The following is a 21,868-nucleotide window of genomic DNA, read 5'->3' as shown; positions in this document are numbered from 1 at the left end:
GACCCATTCTGGACCTCAGCCACCTAAACTGCTTTGTAATGAAATCCAAGTTCCGGATGTTCATGTTGCAATCCATTTTCCCATTGTTGGAAAAAGGAATATGGATGTGCTCCATCGATCTCAAGGACACCTATTATCACATCAAGATAAACAGGGGCATCCAGGATACATTTACGCTTCTGCCTAGGAGCCAGTCACTTCCAGTTCCGAGCCCTGCCATTTGGTCTCACCACAGCCCCCAGGGTGTTTACCAAATGTCTGGCAGTGGTGACGGCTCACCTGAGACGTCTGGGATTCCAGGTGTTTCCGTATCTGGATGACTGGCTTCTCACCACCCCCACCAGGCATCTTCTTATTCAAGCCGTGCTACCATCGAGTTGGGACATCTATTAGGAATTACTTTCAACTGGGAAAAGTCTGTATTGCTGCCATCACAGCGTGTTGCCTTTATAGGCGCAAAGCTAGACTCTGTCGAGATGCGAGCATTCCTTCCAACAGAGAGGATAAAGATACTACAGGACCAAGTCCTAGCCTTACTACCCCGAAGGAAAGCCCCAGCCAGGATGGTCCTTCAGCTTTTGGGGTCGATGGCGGTCGCCATTCTTCTGGTCCCTCTGGCAAGATTGCACATGCAAATTCTCCAATGGCTCCTGTCGACCCAGTGGTCGCACCAAGATCTGCCCTTGTCCTACCCGATTCTCATCACTGAAACCTGCCGGCGAGATCTTCGTTGGTGGCTCCTCTCCTCCAACCTGACCAGGGGCGACTCTTCTGCCCCCCCTCCCCCATTGCCACAGTGACCACGGACGCCTCCCAGATGGGGGGGGGTGGCGCATTATCTGGACAGGATGGTTCAAGGCACGTGGCAGGATCACGAAACCCACTTACATATCAATGTTCTGGAAATGAGGGCAGTGCTTCTAGCGTTGTAGGCACTTCACAGCTCTCTTCCCAAGGGTACCATCGCAATCTTCTCAGACAATATGGCGGTAGTATGGTACCTGAACAAGCAGGGAGGAACCAGGTCTTATCCTCTTTGCAGAGAAGCCATGAGAGTTTGGAACTGGGCGATCGCTTCCCAGAGATTTCTAGTGGCAACGCACATTCCGGGGAAGTCCAATGTGATAGACAGGCTGAGCAGAGTTATTCTGATGCCTCACGAGTGGTCCCTGAATGACCGAGTAGCGGCTTGGATCTTCTCCAAGTGGGGGTTTCGCTGTTGCGACCTTTTCGCCAGCCCCTGGAACGCGAAGTGCAGCAATTTCTTCTCCCTGATTCCCCCCCGGGGGGAGTCATCCAGGGACGCTCTAGTCCACAATTGGCCCTCCGGTCTGCTCTACTCCTTCCCTTCCGTCCCACTACTGCCAAAGGTGATCTGCTTGGGAAGCAGCATGATTTTGATCGCACCACACTGGCCCTGCCAAGTTTGGTTTCCTTTCCCTCGGAAGTATGCAGCGAAGGATCCTTGGATTCTGGACCCAGTTCCAGACCTCCTGACTCAGTCAGGTCAGGCCCATCCATCACTGTGAACTCTCAAGCTAACGGCTTGGCTACTCCACTTCCGACCTTAGTCAGACAGCATATCCTTTCACCTGAGGTGGTCCGGATTCTGTCTTCTTCTCACAGAGCTTCCACTAAGGAGATATATTCTAATAAATGGAAAAGGTTTGCCATTTGGGCCCAGCGGCACAACCTTGACCCTCTGACAGCCCCGGTGTCCGCAGTATTAGATTTCTTGGCAACTCTTTTTAGACAGGGTTCCGCTGTCCCTACGCTTAAAGTCCAGTTGTCAGCGATTTCTAATTATCATGTTGCCTTTGAGCCTTCACTCATGAGTCATAAGTTGTGTAAGGCCTTTCTTAAGGGAGCTTGGTTGCTTCGCCCCCCGGTGTCGCAACCTGTTTTGCCATGGGATTTGAATGTAGTTTTAGGAGCCTTGACGTCTCATCCCTTCGAGCCGGTGGCCACTTGTGAGCAAATGTTCTTATCTTGGAAGACTGTCTTCTTGGTATCTATTACTTCAGCCAGAAGAGTTTCACAGCTTCAAGCCCTCTCTGTTAAGCCCCCTTATCTGATCTTTCACAAGGATAGAGTAGCTCTAAGACTAAACCCATCATTTCTTCCGAAGGTTTCTTCTGCTCTTTGTCTGCAGCAATCTATAGAGCTACCAGTTTTCTTTCCAAAATTTTCCAGCAAGGCAGAATACAGACTTCATCAGTTGGATGTGCATAGACAACGGAGGTTTTACTTGGATAGGACACAGCAGCAGAGGAAATCAGACCAGTTGTTTGTGGCCTTTGCAGATAACAGGATTGGCAAAGCAGTAACTAAGACCACTGTTGCTAGGTGGATTAGGGATTGTGTTTCATTTATGCATCAACAGGAGGGGACCTTCCATTTCCATTTAGAGCGCATTCTACTAGGGCTATGGCAACTTCAGTGGCCTTCCACACCAGACTGTCGGTGGATGAGATATGTGCAGCGGCCACTTGGGCTTCTCCAGATACTTTTATTTCTCATTACAAACTGGACGTGGCCTCTAGAGGTCGGGTGTCCTTTGGTTTCACAGTGCTCAGGAGTGTTTTCCAGTGAGCCTCCCAGGATCTAGGTGCTAGGGACGCTGTCCCATCAGTTATGAATGTAGGTGAGATAGGATTGCATTACATCTTTTAGTTATGTACTATAACGATAGATGTATGCGATCCATCTCGCCTACATTCTTACGTACCCACCCTCCTTCCCCCTACCTGTTGGATCTGGAGGAAACACTATTGTACAGTCGGAGTGGCTCATGTGAGTGAGTTGTTGTGGGGCAAACAAGATCTGGGCGTTTGGGCGTGGTGCATCCTGGGATAAGGGGGTTGGCCCAGCCAATGAGAGACTTCGTGCTAGTGTCTCGGCCGAGTCTCGGCTCCGAGCCCATCAGTTATGAATGTAGGCGAGATGGATCACATACATCTATCGTTATGATAAGTACATAACTAAAAGTTTTGGATGGTCACAGTTCAGTCCATTCTGCCTCTTCTATAAAAGGACGACTGGATGTACTCCATAGATCTTCATGATGCAGAGTACCACATAAAAATGAACAGGCACTCTTGAAGATACTTGTGCTTTTGGCTGGGAGACAGTCATTACCAGTTCAGAGCCCTGCCCTTCGGTCTCACTACAGCCCCCAGGGTGTTCACCAAATGCATGGCAGTGGTAGCAGCTCATCTCAGACTGCACACATTCAGAGTTTCCTTACCTAGATGACTGGCTTCTCACCCACCAGCCAGGCATCTCCTAGAAAAAGCGAGGGATTTCTTTCAGTTATCTCAATTCCCGAGGATCACAGTAAGTCTTACCAAGTCCCATTTTCAACCAGTCCAAGTCTTGGAGTTTATAGGGGCTTGCCTAGACACTGTCAGTCGTCTCACTCTTTTACCAGAAAGCAGGATTCTTACCTTGAGATTGCATGTCAAACAGATTTTCTCTCACCCCTCTCCTTCAGTAAAAATTGTTTTTCAACTTTAGATTCGATGGATGCAGCAATTAACTTAATACTTACCATTCATCTTCACATGTGAATTCTCCAGTGAACTCTCAGTACAATGGTCTATTCTTCAACAACCGTTGTGTCATCGTATAAAACTATTTTGAGTCTGCAGAAACTCTCTACTGTGGTGGATCCAGTCTGACAAAGTTGGTCAGGGGACGTCCCTTTATCCTTCCTCACCAAAATGCCACATTGACTACGGATGCCTCCCTATTGGGGTGAGGGGGCATTTCCTGGGATGGGACTGTTCAAGGCACAGGGGACCAGAAGAGACCAAGATGCATATAAATGTCTTGGAGATGAGTGGTCCTGTTAGTGATGCAGGCCTTTCAGAAAACTCTTCTTCTAGGGACATTTGCTATCCAAACAGACAATATGTCATTGGAACATTTCATCAGCAAACAAGGGGGAACCAGATCTTACCCCCTTTGCCAAGAAACAGTGAGACTCTGGCAGTGGGCGATTTCCTCCAACTGCTTTCTTTTAGCTATGCACATACCAGGGAAATCCATCATTCTAGCTGACAAGCTCAGAGGAGATATCCTGATGCCTCATGAGTGGTCTCTAAATAATACAGTGGTCAAAATGATTTTTGCAAATGGGGTCAACCTTGCTGCGACCTGTGTCCCTTTACCCTCAGCAACAAGTGCAGCAGTTTATCCCCCCTAATTCCTCCGCAAGGGAAGTCACTGAAGGATGCTGTAGTCCACACTTGGCTCTCCGGTCTCCTGTATGCTTATCCTTCCTTGCCCCTTATCCCCAAATTTCTTCAGAAAGCACTTTGGTTGAAGAGCAAAGTAATCATTGCACCTTTCTGGCCTCTGCAAGTATGGATGTTCTTCGTTCCACATTGCTGCAGTCCTTACTATTGGGTAGTCCGCTGTCCAGTCGGCCCGAATACCAGAGTATATGGCTGACGTCGGTCAGGGCGCATTAGACTGGCCAGATGCGTCAGGGTACTAATGCGCATGACCGACGCCATATCCTTAGTCTTTTTTGCCGCATGGTCCGATGCAGAAGCAGTTTTGCGAGTGCAGGTTGGCGTTCTGAAATATTTCCGAAACCGGAGTTTCAGACCGAATCAGAGTTGGCTAAGTACCCGTTGGGGAACATTTTGGTTTTTCTTGCCTCAGTATTTAACCGGATGTCAGAAAAAGTGAATAACTGTATTTCTTGTGGGAAACAGATACCTCATAGGGATTACCATACCTTGTGTATACCTTGTTTAGGGCCTGAGCACGGCGTTGTTGGATGCCGCTCTTGTGCTAGGTTTAACAAACGCACTATTAAGAGGAGGTTAGACTGTGCCAGGTTAGTGTTTGGGAAGCGTTAATTATAAAATGCCGTCGGATGCTCCGGCCCAAGAAGCGCAAGGACAAAACAGCGAAGCCTAGGGTTGATGAACCGGCAGTCCCGGACGTCGGTTCTTTAGAAGGCTCAGTGGAGCCAGAGGTTTTGCCAGGAGTTTCTATGGAGTCTCAGGCAGAAACTTTACTGTTACAGGATGTGCCTTCTCAGGAGGTAGGCCAGGCTGAGGGGCTTCTCAGGTAACTGTTCTTCCCTCTCTTCCCAAGGTAGTTAGAGCCTCTCCTTCTGTTGCCAAAACTTCTTTGAGAGGTAGGCCAAGTTCAGCTTCAGTGGGGCTTCTCCTAGCATTTCGGGTTCTGTACCTAAGAAACATATGCTTAAAATGGCAGAAGATTTGATTACTATGATTAGAGGTTCTATGCCCCTCCTGATAAGAGGCCTAGGGTGGAACCGGAGTTTGATAGTTTTGAACAGTGTTCAGAGGCTTCTGAGTCTTCGGAAGATTTGCAGGAGTATCCTCCTTATTCTGATTCTGATGTGGATGATTCCACTCCTACAGCTTCTCCTCCTGAGGATTTCTCATTTTCAGAGACTCTGCATTCCATGAGGGAGCACTTTAAATGGGAAGGCCAGGATTACTCTGATTCAGGAAAAGGCTTAGGGAATTCTTGTTTTACCCCAGCATAGGCCCTTAGCTATACCTCCTGTGTTGAATGTGGTGGAAGATGTTTTGCAGAGGCTTCCCTGAACCCTGATTCTTTGCCTCCTGCTCCTGTTAAACCTGATAGGTACTATAGGTGCCCGAAGCTCATAAGTATTTGTTTAAGAGTCGGACCCAGAAACTGTTTCTCAGGGGCCTAAAGGTGTTAAGGCCTCTGTGGTTAAAAATCCTGTTCCCACTGATAAAGAGGCAAGGGCTTTGGATAGGTGGGGAAAGAAAGTGTATACTTCTTCCACTCTAGCCATGAGGCGTTGAATTGTCAGTTTCACATGCTAAAATATCAAAATTATCTCCTTTCACAATTGAAATCTAAGGTGGATGCTTTGGCGGAAGGTATTGAGTGTAAAGAGTTGCTGGATTTGGTTCATGTGTCTGAACAAGTGGGTAAGCATTCTTTGCAATGTGGTTTTGATGCTGTACAGGCCTCCTCGAGGGTGGCTGCCACTAGTTCTGTTCTTCGCAGGCATGCCTGGTTGAGGGATCAGAATTTAGCTGAGCATGTTAAGACAAGGATTTTGGATGCTCCTTTACAGTCTGATGTGTTGTTTGGTTCGCCTGTGGAAGCAGTTTTAAAGAAAATGGAGGACAAAGCTAAGTCTATGCAAACTGTTAAAGATTTTTTGCAGGTGCAGCCACCAAAGTTTAGTAGAAATTGGCCCGCTAAGGGGTGGACATATCCTGCTTATGATTCCCAGTCTAGGGGTAGGTCTAGACGTGGTAGGGGCAGAGCTCAAGGTTCTTTTAGGCCTAGAACAGGAGTTCACCTGCTCAGACTTCTGGTGAGGGCAGGGGTCAGTCCTTTCGTAAACAGACCCAATGACCTGCCTTTTCAGCTGCCAGTAGATTCTCGTCTGGCAGCTCCTTTGGGAGGAAGACTGTCTCTTTTCAAAGAAAATTGGGATTTAATTACTCAAGACAGATGGGTGTTGGATATCATTCACCACGGTTACAGGTTTTATTTCCATACATTGCCCCTTTCAAAGGCATGCCAGACGTTCCTCCTCCACAAAGAAAAGAGGCTCACAAGCAAATTTCTCAGTTACTCCAGATGGGGGCCATTCAGCCAGTCCCTGTATCAGAAAGGGGCCTAGGATTTTATTCTCGCCTGTTCCTAGTACCAAAGAAGGGGAACACGTGGAGACCAATTTTGGATTTATCTCTCCTCAACACTTATCTGGACATTCCCAAGTTCAAGATGTTGACGTTACAACAGCTTTTACCTCTGCTGGGCAAAGATCACTGGATGGTAACTTTAGATCTCAAGGAAGCTTACCTTCATGTGCCTATAAGGCTAAGTTGCAGGAAGTATCTGCGGTTTCGAGCTGGAAATTCTCATTATCAGTTCTCTGCATTGCCCTTTGGCTTATCTACTGCCCAGAGTATTCACAAAGGTTCTGGCTCGAGTGATAGCTTACTGCAGGCTACAAGGAATTCAAATCTATCCTTACTTGGGCGACTGCCTGATTCTGGCTCAAGAAAAGGAAGACCTTCTACAGCATCTGGAATATGTAATAGCAGTGCTAAGATGCCTAGGGTATTCTGTGAGCGAAATAAAGTCCAGTCTAGTACCCTCTCAAGACATGTGCTTTCTGGGTGTGAGACTGAATACAGCAGCCCAGATGGCCTTTTTAACCCCGGACAAACAAAAGAGTCTATCACTTTACTTCCATCAACTATCTCATCAGTCCGTGCTGACTGCAAGGACAGTCCTTCAAGCATTAGGGTTCATGGCATCTTGTATTCTGGTGCTTCCCAATGCCAAACTGCATATGAGGAAGCTACAATGGTATCTCAAAAATGTATGGACACAGCACTGCCAGGATTTGGACACTGTCATTCAAATAATACCTTGCCTTCAAAAAGAATTTTTGTGATGGGCTCAGGAATGTCACCTAAACAAGGGACTCTCTGTGACCCGGCCAGAGGCGAGTCAGATTGTAACGACAGATGCCTCGGACATTGCTTGGGGAGCTCATCTAAATGGAAAGTGGATACAAGACAAGTGGCCTGCCAGACTACAGCATCTACATATCAACATGAAGGAGATGTTAGCAGTCCAGTTTGCATTAATGGCTTTCAAGGAGTTACTTCTTCCAGGGCAGGTGTTGATTCTAACAGACAACACAACTGTCATGTGGTACATCAACAAGCAAGGGGAACACATTCTTATCCTCTATGCAGGCAAGCAATGATTTTATGGGAGACTGCTAAGCTTGCAACTAACTCTTCAGGCAAGGTTTCTGCCAGGAGCACAGAACTCCTTAGCAGATGTGTTAAGCAGACAAATCATGGATCCCCACAGTGGAAACTGGATCTTCATGTATTTCAGAAATTGACAGTGTCATGGGGAACTCCAGACATAGATCTGTTCGCTTCTCCACTAAACCACCAGCTGCCAAAGTTTTGCACAAAGGGGTTTCATCGCACAGCTTGGAAAGTGGATGCTCTGTCTTTCAGTTGGAAAAACCTTCATGTGTATGCCTTTCCACCTCTGCCTCTTCTTCCAAAGGTGCTATTAAAAGTCAGACAAGACAAGCCAAGGATGATTTTGATAGCTCCAGATTAACCTTAGCAACACTGGTACCCACTACTAAGGAGTCTGGTAAGGAAGCCTCCATGGCCTTTACCTTTGATTCCTCATCTGTTATCTCAGAAGGACGGTCATCTGCTCAATGTCAAGCTTCACTCTCTTCATCTAACAGCCTGGCATATTCTGTGTTGAAACACAGCAGGTCTCAACTTCCTCAACAAGTTTTAAATGTGATTATGGAAGCTAGAAGACCTAGTACAAGGAAAGTGTGCTAGAAAAATGGAAGAGATTTTTATTTTGGAGTACAGCAAAGAATTTGGAGGTTTCTGAGCCTAATTTGAGTGTGGCTCTTCAATATCTTACTGAGTTATTGGACAAAGGTTTGTCCTTCTCTTCCATTAAGATTCATGCTGCAGCAATTTCAGCTCACTATGATTGTGACCCACCATTGTTTTCGCATCCTTTGTTCAAGCAGTTTCTTAGAGGGGCAAAGAATATAAGACCCCGAGCTCCTACTCCTGCTTGGGATCTCAATTTTGTGTTGGAAAAACTTACTCTACAACCTTTTGAGCCTCGGCTACTGCTGAATTGAAATACTTGTCATGGAAGACTGCTTTTCTGTTGGCTATTACTTCTGCAAGAAGGGTGTCTGAGTTGCAGGCCCTTATGGCAGTAGAGCCCTTTTGATTTTCCATAAGGATAGGGTATCATTACGTACTAATCCTTCCTTTATGCCTAAGGTGGTTTCTAGTGTGGCTTTAAACCAAACTATTCATTTGCCTACTTTTTATGCAGACCCCCAAAATAAAGGGGAAAAGATTTTGCACACTTTAGATGTACACAGGCAATTGCGTTATTATTTAAGCAGGACTACGGATTTTAGGCAGTCTCAGCAGTTGTTTGTTTCTTTTGCTTTGAGTTCAGGGCAAGCCTGTGTCAAAACAAACTATTTCTAGGTGGATTGGGTTTTGCATTGCATTTTGTTATTCCCATCATGGCAAGGAGATTCCAGCTGGGATTAGGCCTCATTCCACTAGGGCTACTGCCACTTCAACAGCATTTCTAAGGGGTGGCAACTAAGGATATTTTGGAGGCAGCTACTTGGAGTTCAGTGCATACTTTCTCTAAGCATTATCACCTTCCTATCTACTCTAAGTCTAGGGCTGGTTTTGCCACAGCTGTTTTGCAAGGCATGTTGTCAGCTCCTACTTCTTTATGATTTGCCAGCCTCCCTTACCTCTGCCTTGGGATTCTACCCAATAGTAAGGACTGCAGCAATGTGGAGCGAAGAACATAGTACAGTTTTGTACCTACCATAAATGTAGATGTTCGAGGATCCACATTGCTGCAGTCCAATCCCTCCCTCCTTCCCTCTGTGTTTAGGGGTGGTTGTGTAGGTGAGGTTATATGTTGATATTTTTGTATATATTTTTGTATATATTGTACATAATTTTGGTGCAGGTATTTTGGGCCTTGTCTTTTTAGGGTCTTCTGACATCTGGGGCAAGAAAAGACTGAGGATATGGCGTCGGTCATGCGCATTAGTACCCTGACGTACTGACGTCAGTCTAATGCGCCCTGACCGACGTCAGCCATATACTCTGGTATTCGGGCCGACTGGACAGCGGACTACCCAATAGTAAGGACTGCAGCAATGTGGATCCTCGAACATCTACATTTATGGTAGGTACAAAACTGTACTTTTCTCTTCCTATGGCCTCATGTACTGTATCCCCCTTGGACTTTGGACACCATTCCAGATCTACTGTCACATCCATCAGGGATGACTCATCCGAGCATTTCAGTCTTCAGACTGATGCATGGTTTTTCAATTACAATGATGGCTAGACATTCCGGACTTTCCTGTCTTGTTTGCCAAATGTTGTTTTTATCTCAAAACCCCTCTGTGAGAAAAATTTGAGAGTAAATTAAGAGATTCTCCTTTTGGGCACAACAGAGAGAGTTGGATCATTTCACTGCTCCAATCCCCGCTGTTTTAGATTTTCTTGCTTCAGTTTTCCAAAGTGGTGTTAGTTTCTCCACCAACAAATTTATCTGGAGCCATCTCTAACCATGGAGACCATGCTCCCCTCTGGCTTCATCCAAGCTATGTAAAGGTACTTTTTTTTGCTCAGACCTCTGATAAATGATACCATTCCACCCTGTGATCTTACTATTGTGTTACAGAGCTTGGTACAGTCTCCCTTTGAGCCCTCAGCCAAGTCAGAGCTCATTTTTTTCTTGGAAGACTCGTTCTTGTGGCTATTATTTCTGCAAGGTGAGTTTTTGAACTTGAAGCACTTTCTTTAAAACCTACTTTACTTATCTTTATGGAAGATCATATACCTTACATACTAACCCCTCATTTCTACACAGAATTGCCTCTGAAACAAACGTCAGTCTAGTTATCAATTTGCCAGTTTTCTTTCCAAATTTTTACAACAAAGGAAAGTACATGCTTCACCTTTTAGATTTACATAGACAACTTCATTTTTATCTTCATAGGACAAAGGAATTTAGAAAAACTGACCATTTGCTTCCTTTTCCAGTAATACATTGAGAAAACCAGTATCCAAAGTTACCCTAGCCAAATGGATAACAGATTGTATTTCCCATGTTTGTTCTTTAGGAGGTTTAACCTTCTCAAAAATGCACTCAACTAAATCTATGGCCACATCATCTTCCTTCTTGGCTATAGCCTCTATTGATATTTGTAAATTATTGTTCTATACAGGAACTTGTTGAGGAGCATAGCCACACTTCTTAGCAATATAATATGACTAATATGACTAAAAATGAATGGCTTGCTCTTGGCAATCTTGCAGGTAGAAGTGATTTAATTATTAAGCCTTCGGATAAAGGCAACAAAATAGTGGTACTTCACTATACACAGTATTATAATATGTGTATGCAACATTTAAATGATAATCTGACTTATGAAACATGTGAGATTGCTACATATTTGAATGCTATCCAAGATTTTTCTGTATTGATTGAAAAGGGAGTATGCCTGGGTTATTTTTCTAAAAAGGACTTGGATACAAAGTTTAATTTTGATGATTGCAACTTAGCTACTTTTTATTGTCTTCCTAAGCTGCACAAAGATAATGTTAATCCCCTGGGGCATCCCATTGTTTCTGCTGTAAATTACTTTTAACATAATATAGGAATTTTGATACACAGTTATTTATTACCTTACGTTGAAAGACTAGATTCTTTATATTAAAGATTCTCTTGATTTTATAGATAAAATTTCGGATATACATTGGACCCAGAATGTTTTGGATTACTATGGATGTATGTAGTTTATATACTAATATTAGACACATTGACGGAATACGAGCCTTGCAATATTTTTTAGATGACAGCCCGAGTTCTCATTACATTATTGATTTAACTTCTGTTTGCTTCATAATTATTTCAGTTTTGATTAAGTTATTTATCATCAATTAAGGTACAGCCATGGGGGCACCGTTTGCCCCCATGTATGCAAATCTTTTTATGGCCAGGTTTGAGTTGGATTATATATATAGAAATAAATTTGTACAACATGTTTTAGTTTATTTTATTTTAGATATATTGATGATTTGATTTTTGTTTGTGATGGGGGATTAAATGAGGTACCAAGATTTTTTTTCAGAATTAAATGATAATGTTTGCAATATTAAATTTGATGGTTTACAATGTGGGACAGAGGTCAATTTCTTGGACATTCATCTATCTGGAATGAAGGGATGGCTCTATTGTAACTACAATCTATTGAAAATTTGAGGATGGCAACCAGTACTTATTTGGTACTAGTTGCCATCCGATTCATACTATACAATCTTTACCTTATGGATAGATGATTCAGTTGTGTAGGCTCTGTAACAATAAACTAGATTTACAAAAACAAGTTAGTCAAACCTTATCTATGTTTTTGCAGAGAGGATATAGTGAGAATTTAATTCATGGGTCTATTGATAAACTAATACAGTATAATTTGAATAAACATGACATTAATGCTAGAAAAAGATTTACTAGTGTTAGTAATATTAATTCTTTGGTTGAAAAAGACAAAATGTTTTTTTGTGACCACTTATAACATTTTAAGCACTAGGATCTGGGAACTAATAAAAGTATTATTGGAAATTCTTACATAGAGATGAGCTGCTACACAGAATTGTCTCTGATTTACCCTATGTGGCTTACAAGAGAGGACAAAATTTGGGGGACAAATTGGTTAAAGCTTATTGCATTGCACCATTAGTTAGTCCCTCTACCTCATTAGTATCTTTGGGTACTATACCTTGTAACAATTGTAATATATGTTCCCATATTAAATTGAGTTTTCCTAGGATTAATGGAAAAACATTTAGACCACACAATTATTTTACATGTGATACAGTAGGTGTAATTTATTGCCTGATATGTCCCTGCAAACTTTTCTATATTGGAGAAACTAAAAGGAAGTTTAGAATTAGGTTGCAGGAACATATTAGAGATATAAAGAAGGGGAGATTAGAAAGTCCTATAGCATCTCATTTTGGGGAAAAAGATAATAGTGATTCTAATTTATTACAAGCTACCATTCTGGAATAAGTATTTGTTAGGAAAGGGGATGAGCGATTAATTAAAAATATTTTATTGTATAAGGAAACTGTATTTATATTGAAATTTGATACACTGACACCAAGAGGCTTGAACAGAGAAGTTAATTGGAGAAGTTCGCTTTAAAATTTTAAATTGCATGTTTAATTGATTGATTATTTAATTGAATGATTGTTGGTGATGTATAAATAGGGGAATGTGTTTTTTGGTTAATTTGCACTCTTTGAAGGCTGTAATGGCCAAGGCGCTAAGACAAGACAAGTAATACATTTCATTGTGGAACTGAATCCATTGTCGTTTTTGGAATTGTTTGCTGGCTCTTCTTTCTGCTGTTGGTTGTGTTTCTATTAATATTTGTGCAGCTGCCACTTGGTCTAATGCTCCTACATTTATTGCTCATTACAAGTTGGATATCATCTCCAGAAACAGGGATGCATTTGGTTCTGCAGTTCTCCGAAACATTCTTCCACAAGGGAACATGCAAGGTGAACATAGCTGGGGACTCTGTCCCATACATTGAGGAATGAATGAAAATGACAACATCAGATGTAAATGTTATGTAGTCACCATAACTATGCATCTGTGTTCCATTTTCATTCTTCTGCAACCCCACCCCTTTCCCAGTATCCATGCCTTTGGGAGTGACCTGATGAAATTTTTTGTTAGGAACCACAGTTCCTGTTTGAGCCCCTATTTTGTAACTATACTGTTTTCCTTCTTGTTATGACTTGTATTTTAGATTGATATATAGTAGCAGAAAACTCGATCTGATGTAATGTAGTGGTTAGGGACATTAGCTCGACAGTAGGATTGAAGAATCTAGAGAAAAGCAACCGAGTCGGTTCTGAGACCCATATGTTGAGGAAGAATGAAAATGAACAACACAGATGCATAGTTATGGTGTGTACATAACTATTATTTTTCTTTCCTAAATCAGACGCAGCTTCCAGAATTAGATAACCCACTATCTGAAAAAACAAGAGCTTTTGTGTCCTGGCTTAGAGAAAACAGATGTCTATATCCAGTTCTTCATGTTATCAAGTAAGTATGTTTTTTTTTTCAACAATAAGCTAAATTGAATATTATGTTCTTAAAGCTGCAAGTTTTATGTTTTAGCAGTATATATTTTCTTGTAAACTGAGGTGTTAGTTGCTTAACGTGCAATATTACTGCATGAGAAGTATGGCTCCTCTGGATGTACTAAGATAAGCATTAAGGTATGATTAACTGTTGGTTGTCACTATAAAGCGTGCATTCAAATGCCATCTGCCCTCCTTTTACGTAGGTGTGTACTTATTACATAACAGTCGATACAATTAAGTGTCTTAATAGTGTAATGGACTTGTAAAATGGAATTCTGTAGTTAAAATATATAATGCACACCCACACAGTGTGGATATATGGGTGTACAACTAATGAGCAAAAACAGCCCTCGTCGACTGATATATCAATGTCAAATTGTTGAAAACGCCGACATACCAGTACACATCAACTGAGAAACAGCACATGCAATCTTTAACTTTAGAAAAAAAATGAATAAAATGTCATTTTTTGCAAGGATAAGCCTCCCTGCACCCCCAACACAACCTGCTGACTGTATAAAGTAACTTTGAGAGTGCACAAACATTGGGTAAGAGCAAATTTCTCAACCCATGGATTTGTGCCATCTCGCACACCTGTTGATCAGCTGACTAGGTGACAATATACAGTTGACTAGGCAGCTGTCTTCGCTGATTGGACTGGAGCACGCACCCATAGATATGTATTCACACAGACACACGAGTGTGTGTGTTTTTCGACAATTTGAAGTTCAAGTGATATGGTAATACAATATTTGAAAGTAGATACATATATACATATGTGTGTGTGTCTATATGTATAGTTGTATGTGTGTGTGTGTGTGTGTGTGTGTATATATATATATATATATATATATCTGTGAATATACGTGTATACCACGCACACACACAAATTCATACTCGCACTTGTATGCATACTTAGATACATACATACATACATATGTTAAAGCAGGGGAATAATGCCCTTCTAACCTGCCAGTATACCAAAACAGTTTGTTTATTGACATTTGATTACCAGGAAAGTCCAACTGGGTAAAAGCCCAGTTTTGGTGGAGGCCTGGAGATAGAAGCGCAAAATTATTGCAAAAAATTTTAAGATCAATCATTTTACCATCTTCAGAAGTAAAACAAAAACATCTGTAGTTTAAATAATTATAACAAATTAGCTGCAAGATAAAAACATTGGTTAAGAATTGATACAAGTTATATGACAATCATTTAATATTTATAGAAATTTTAGTTTGTAGAGAAATTAAAGGTATGTTAGTCTAATGCAAACAGGAATTGCAATGTGAATCGAGGGAAAAACAGGCTTATGGTATATTTAGATAGAAAGTCAGTGAACAGAATTTGATAGAAGGAAGGAAGTGAAGAGATAAAGGAGGTATAAGGAATGAAAAAGTAATTGTTCACATTTAGGGATATAGTTTATCCTGGTTTTGAGCAAGAACAAGAGATGTTCTTCATGTTTCACTGTTGCAGTCATTACATTGGGTTATCTGCCTGCAGGTAGCCCTCAGCCACCCTGAATGTCAGAGTCTTGGGTCCTGCGTCAGATGCTGTCTCTTCTTCCATGACGTCAAGTCATCAGGGGTATAAAGCATGCAGCCGATACCATTGCATCAGTCTTTCTTGCCGCGTGGTGCCCGAAGCAGTTCGCAAGTGCCGGTCGGCCAACTCCTGAAATTTTCGCTTTCGAGTTGCAGAACTGAAGTCTTCAAAAAAGCTAAGTACCCCGTTGGGGATCCTTTTTCTTGTTCTTAACCGAAGTCAGTAAAAGTTAACAATTGTATTTCCTGTGGAAAGCAAATACCTCATAAAGATTTTCATTCGTACTGCATTCCTTGCTTAGGCCCAGACCACGACGTCCCTCACTGTAGGTTTTGTGCCTTATTCAATCCTCAAACTATTCATCGGTTCATTTTTGCATCAAACTATTTCGGTACTCTGTTTAATTATCCAGAAATGGCTTTGGTAAGCCATCCGACTGCCGACATTCTGAAAAAACGTAAAGATAAAGACAGACCGCATAGGTCCAAAGCTGCCAACGACGCTTCCATTAAGCTAGTCGCCAGTTCGCCGATACTCAGTGAGGCACTTCCGCAGCCCCTTATACCTGCTACTAAAGATTTGTAGACCTCTACTGAGACCCATTCGGAGTCCGGTATGCCGCAAGATGCTTCTTCGACCATGGAACCTACGGATGCCTCTAGCTTGGATGGGTCCAGAGCCGCTGTGCAAGTACTGGCTTCTGAGGGTGTATTCAGGCCTACTGACTTACATTTCAAACCAACGCCATCTTCTTCTTCAAGGCCTAAAACTCGACCCACGTCTAGAAAACCAACGTCCAAACTGCATGGTCAGGCCCATATGTCTAAAAAAGAAATGATAATAATGGCTAAAGACCTTATTTCTTTATAGGGGAAGCCAGCCTTCTCCCTCTAAGAGACCTAGAACTGATTTTCCTTCTGGTTCTTCTGACCAGGATTCTGAAATTTCTGTTTCTTCTGATTACCAGGGTTTGCCCTTATCTACCTATGAGGATTCTGATGCAGAGGGCTATATTTTCTTTGCTTCCCCTCCAGAAGATTTTTCTTTTGGTGAAACCTTGCACACCCTTAGGGAGCATTTCCGCTGGGAAAGCCAGGATTACTCTGACTCCAAAAAGAGGCTTAGGGAATTCTTACTCCTACCTCAACACAGACCTTTAGCTATCCCTCCTGTCCTGGACATTGTAGATGATGCCTTCTTGGAATCTAGCCTGTGCCCAGACACTTTACCTCCAGTTCCCAGGAAACCTGACCGGTATTAGAGTACCTGACTCTCACAAGTTCCTCTTCAAGAATCCTACTGCGGACCCAGTGACCATTTCCCAGGGACCTAAAGGCATTAAGGCTACTACTGCCAAAAACCCTACCCCCTCTGATAGAGATTCCAGGGCCTTGGACAGATGGGGTAAGAAGGTATACACTTCTGCTACTTTGGCCATTAGGGCCTTAATATGCCAGTTTCATATCAGCAGCATGTTATGGGACTACTTAAACAGAAAATTATGTTGATTCCTGACTGTGCTGAAAATAAAGATTTACAGGATTTAATGCATTCTGCTGAACAAGTTGGTAAACATACTTTGCAATGTGGTTTTGACTCTTTAGAAGCATCTTGCAAGGCTGCTGTCACAGGGTCTGTTCTTAGAAGGCATGCATGGCTTAAGTAGCAAAATTTGCCAGATCATGTTAAAGCTAAATCACTAGATTCTCCCTTAAACCAAGACCGCCTGTTTGGCAACAAAGCAGAAGTAATCCTTAAAAAGATGGAAGAAAAAGTTAAATCTATGCCAACTGTTAAAGATTTCCTGCAAGTACAGCCTCCCAGATTCAATAGGCATTGGCCTTTTAGGAATTGGTCATTTCCTATCTCTTCCAGGCCTTCAGTCCAAACCCAGGAACAGCAGACCACCTAGGCTACAGTCTCAAGGTACTCACAGGCCTAAGCAGTGGGGGGCTTCCACTTCCAAAGCTGGAAGTAGTAAGTCACCCCCCTATGGAAAGCAGTCACGATGACTTAACCTTAAACCTTCCAAGCCCTGCTCAACTGCCTGCTCCCTTAGGGGGAAAGATCGCCCTGCATGCAAAAAACTGGCAACTCATTACCCAGGACAAATGGGTTTTAAATATAGTTTCCCAAGGATACAGATTTCACTTCCACACCTTACCAACCCCAAACGGTTGGCCAGACCTACCCCCAAATCAGAGGGCAGAGACTCAGCAGCAGGTTCTCTCTCTTTTAAGTATCAGGGCTATTCAGCCTGTCCCAGCAGAAGAAAAGGGGACAAGGTTTTTACTCAAGACTTTTCCTGGTACCCAGAAAAGACCGCTCCTGGCTTCCTATCCTGGACCTCTGTATTCTAAACACCTTTTTGGTAATCCCAAAATTCAAAATGCTAACACTTCATCAGCTGCTTCCGATGCTAGGTAAAGATGCCTGGTTGGCAACCTTAGACTTAAAGGAAGCTTACCTGCACATTCCAATAAGGGAATCTTGCAGGAAATGCCTACGCTTCAGAGCAGACTACATGCACTGTCAGTTCTCTGCACTTCCCTTTGGCTTATCTATTGCGCCCAGGGTATTCACACAGTGCCTAGCTCCAGTCATTGCATTTTGCAGGCAGAGAAATATTCAAATATACCCATACCTAGACGATTGTCTAATTCAGGCAGAAAGCCAGGACATGCTACTAAATCATCTGGCATTTGTAAAGAAACTTCTAACCTCACTGGGGTACACCATAAATGAAAAGAAATCTCATCTAGTACCCTGCCAACAAATTGTATTCCTGGGAGCAAGCTTGAACACAACTTCCCAGATGGCTTACCTCCCGCCAGAGAAACAAGTTTGACAGCCTACTTAAAAACTATTGGTCACAAAGACCCAGCTATCTGCAATGAAAATTCTGCAAACCCTGGGGTTCATGGCGTCTTGCATTCTACTAATTCCATATGCAAGACTGCATATGAGGAAATTACAATGGTATCTAAAAAGCCAATGGTGTCAACATTCTCAGGACCTGGAATCAATGATTCCTATCATTCCTTGTATAAAGACAGAGTTCCTTTGGTGGGCAGAGGCCTGCTACCACAACAAGGGACTGCCATTCACTCTACCCCCTGCCGCCCAAACCCTAACAACAGACTCATCAGACTATGCATGGGGGGCTCACTTGACAGGGCATTGCATTCAGGGCAAATGGAACCTGAGTCAGATGCACCTGAATATCAGTCAAAAAGAAATGTTAGCTGTACAGAATTCCCTGACAGCCTTCAAGGACCACATTCTTCCAGGACAATTATTGGTAGAGACAGACACCATTGTTATGTGGTACATAAACAAGCAGGGGGGAACACACTGGTGTCCTCTCTGCAGACTAGCCATGGCTCTGTGGAACACCGCCTTGAGCTACCAAGTGCACCTACAAGCTCACTTCCTGCCAGGCAAGCTAAATTCACTGGCAGATGACCTAAGCAGAAGTCTCATGGACCCACCACAAGTGGAAACTGGAACCAAAGATATTCAACATTTTGAGAAACAAATGGGGGAACCCGGAGATAGACCTGTTTGCCTCCCCTCAGAACTACCAATTTGACAAATTCTGCACAAGGACTTCCCACAGTCAAGTTTGGAAAGTGGATGCCCTGTCCTTCACCTAGGAAAGCCTCTCCGTTTATGCCTTCCCCCTCTGCCTCTCCTCTTGAAAGTTCTGCTAAAGATCAAACAAGACAAACCAAGGACAATACTGATTGCACCAGACTGGCTACGCCAGGACTGGTACCACATCTGGCGCAGTATGTCACTGCTGGAACCATGGCACCTGCCTCAGACCCCTTCCCTGCTGTCCCAGCAGGAGGGCCAGATTATGCACCGCCAGCTTCAAACTCTGAATCTTGCAACCTGGCTAATTCCCTGAGCTTTCCAATAGCATCCCTCAATAAGCAGGTGCTAGATGTCATTCTGGAGGCAAGAAGGCCTAGTACTAGAAAATCCTATGCTGAAAAGTGGAAAAGGTACTGTTCCTGGAGCCAGACTCAAGGGATGAGCACAACAGTTCCCAGCTTACCACATTATTCTTCAATACTTAACAGAGATGCTCCACAAGGGCCTTTCCTTCTCATCAATTAAAATTTATGCCTCAGCCTTTTCAGCACATTATAATACTGAGCCACCCCTCTTCTCTCACCCCCTGCTGAAACAATTCCCCAGCGGGGCCAAAACTTTGAGACCACCCTGGAGAGCCCCTACTCCAGCCTTGAGACCTTAACTTTGTATTGGAAAAGCTCACTCTACCTCCTTTTGAGCCAGCTGCAACTGCAGAGTTGAAATTCCTTTCTTGGAAAACTGCCTTCCTTCTAGCCATCACTTCAGCAAGAAGAGTGTCTGAATTATAGGCCCTCATGGCAGTGGAGCCCTTCATCATCTTCCATGCTGACAAGGGTGTCCCTCAGGACCAATCCTTCCTTTATGCCCAAGGTGGTTTCCAGTGTGGCCCTTAATCAGTCCATTCATTTGCCTACCTTTTTTCCTAATCCACAGAACAAAGGAGAATGAATACTGCACTCTTTGGACGTGCACAGACAACTTAAATTTTATTTGGACGGGACTAAGCCTCTCGGAAAAACTGAACAGCTGCTAGTTGCCTTTGCTGCAGGGGCAGAGGGGAAGGTCATTTCAAAGCAAACCATTTCTAAGTGGATAGGCCATTGCATTTATTTCTGCTGTAAGCACCATGGAAAACCTACCCCACAGGGGGATAAAATCACATTCCACCAGGGCTGCATCTACCTCTACAGCCTTTCTCACAGGTGTCCCTACCAGGGACATCCTAGAAGCTGCTACCTGGAGCTCTGTACATACCTTCACCAAGCATTACCACTTACCTATTTTTTCTAAATCCAGAGCCGGTTTTGCCACTGCAGTCTTGCAAGGCTTAATAGCTGGTCCTAATGTTCTCCTCCCTTCCTTAGCTTTGGGAATCTACCAATGACTGCAATAGTGAAACATGAAGAACATAGTCCAGTTGTGTACACTTACCATAAATGTAGATGTCCAAGTGTATTCACTGTTGCAGTCCTGGTTACCCTCCCTCCAGCCCCCTGACTCCTCTTGGCTATACCTTGCTTCTTGATTAAGTGTATTTCAGCTTTCTGGTGTATCTGCGTTTTGTTGGAGGTGTAACCTTATATATAATTGCTTCCCGTTATGGGGGCACCTGACGTCTGAGGCAAGAAAACCTGATGTAATGGTGTCAGTTGCATGCTTTATACCCCTGACGACTTGACGTCAAAGAAGAAGAGACCGCATCCGTCGCAGGACCCAATACTTTGATATTCAGGCCGGCTGAGGGCTACCTGCAGGCAGATAACCCAAATGTAATGACTGCAACAGTGAATACACTCGAACATCTACATTTATGGAAAGTGTACACAACTGTACTTTTTTTTCTGTGAAGTCTTTCAGAGTGGTTTTGAAAGATGGGGAGGAGGGTACTGATCTGATGGATACAGATAAGGAGTTCCAGACTTTAGCAACCTTGTACGAGTACAGACGTTGCCCAGCAGATGTGATAGGTTTGTAGGCAGTAGTTTTTGGACATTAGATCGTAGTGACCGACTGGGAATATAGTAGTATAGAATGGTTTGTAGTGCTGGACAGGCAGATGGTTGCTGGATAATTTTTTTATGTGGTAAGAAGCTGTGTATATACTGGTTGTTGAGGCATTTCTAACCAATTTAGGCTTTTCATTGCTGTACAGTGCTGGGTTCTGCTGCAAATTTAGCAACGTTTTCATAGCATTGTTCAAGTTGTAATTTTTGTGAAACCTGGAGGGGTTATTTAAGATGGGAGAGCCTTAAAGAAGTGTGGGGAGGAGATAAGTAGTGGCACTTGTAGTTTTAGTTGCATCATTGAGGGAGTTTTTGGGTCTGTAAAGCATCCCTAGCATTTGATGAGTTTTTCTTAAGCAATTTTGTATATGCAGGTCAATTGTAAGCTTATTGTCCACTATCACCCCTAATAATTTGCTATGAGAAATGACTTTAGTGGTTGTATTGTCAAAAGAGACCACTTTAAATTTTTTTTTTTTTCATGAGACAGGGATTTGGGAGGGGAAGGTAGTAGTTTGGTCTTTTTTTGGTTGAACAGAAGTTGAGTTACAAAGCCATGTTTCAGTTGCTGTTAAAGCTTCCTGAGTAATCTTTTGGAGGTGTACCATTATCAGATGTGCAAACGAGAGTGGGATCATCTGCGTATTGTATTAAGGTGGTCTGTTGTGTAGATGTGTAGAGGGTGAGAGGGTGTTGGGGAAAATATTAGAGGAGGGGGGACCAAGGATAGAGCCTTGTGGTACACTGGTGGTGACTGGGAGGTAAGGAGAAAACGCTGAGGGACATTTTACTTATTGATACCTATTGGACAGGTAGTTTTTGAACCACCAAAGGCTGGACTGAGAGAGACCTAGTGAGAATGTTTGAAGTAGGTTTGCTGTGACGAACTGTATCAAAGGCTTTAGACAAGTCTAGAAATAAGGAAGAGAGGAATTTGCCATTATT

General features: G+C 43.1%; 1 protein-coding gene across 5 annotated transcripts in view; it reads left to right on the top strand.

The window, feature by feature from the left end:
* The window catches only part of LOC122793381 (protein transport protein Sec24B-like), a 2,932,722-nt gene that overhangs the window by 2,789,483 nt on the left and 121,371 nt on the right, over window positions 1–21,868 (top strand). For all 5 annotated transcript variants that reach the window (XM_044061340.1, XM_044061338.1, XM_044061337.1 and 2 more), the window contains one exon: window positions 13,625–13,728. In XM_044061340.1, coding sequence (XP_043917275.1) covers window positions 13,625–13,728 — 104 coding nt within the window. The remainder of the gene's footprint in view (window positions 1–13,624; window positions 13,729–21,868) is intronic.

Source organism: Protopterus annectens, chromosome 2.part0, assembly GCF_019279795.1.
Source record: "Protopterus annectens isolate FY-2018-M chromosome 2.part0, PAN1.0, whole genome shotgun sequence".
Classification (NCBI taxonomy): Eukaryota; Metazoa; Chordata; order Ceratodontiformes; family Protopteridae; genus Protopterus; species Protopterus annectens.
This window is presented reverse-complemented; position numbering and strand designations above follow the sequence as displayed.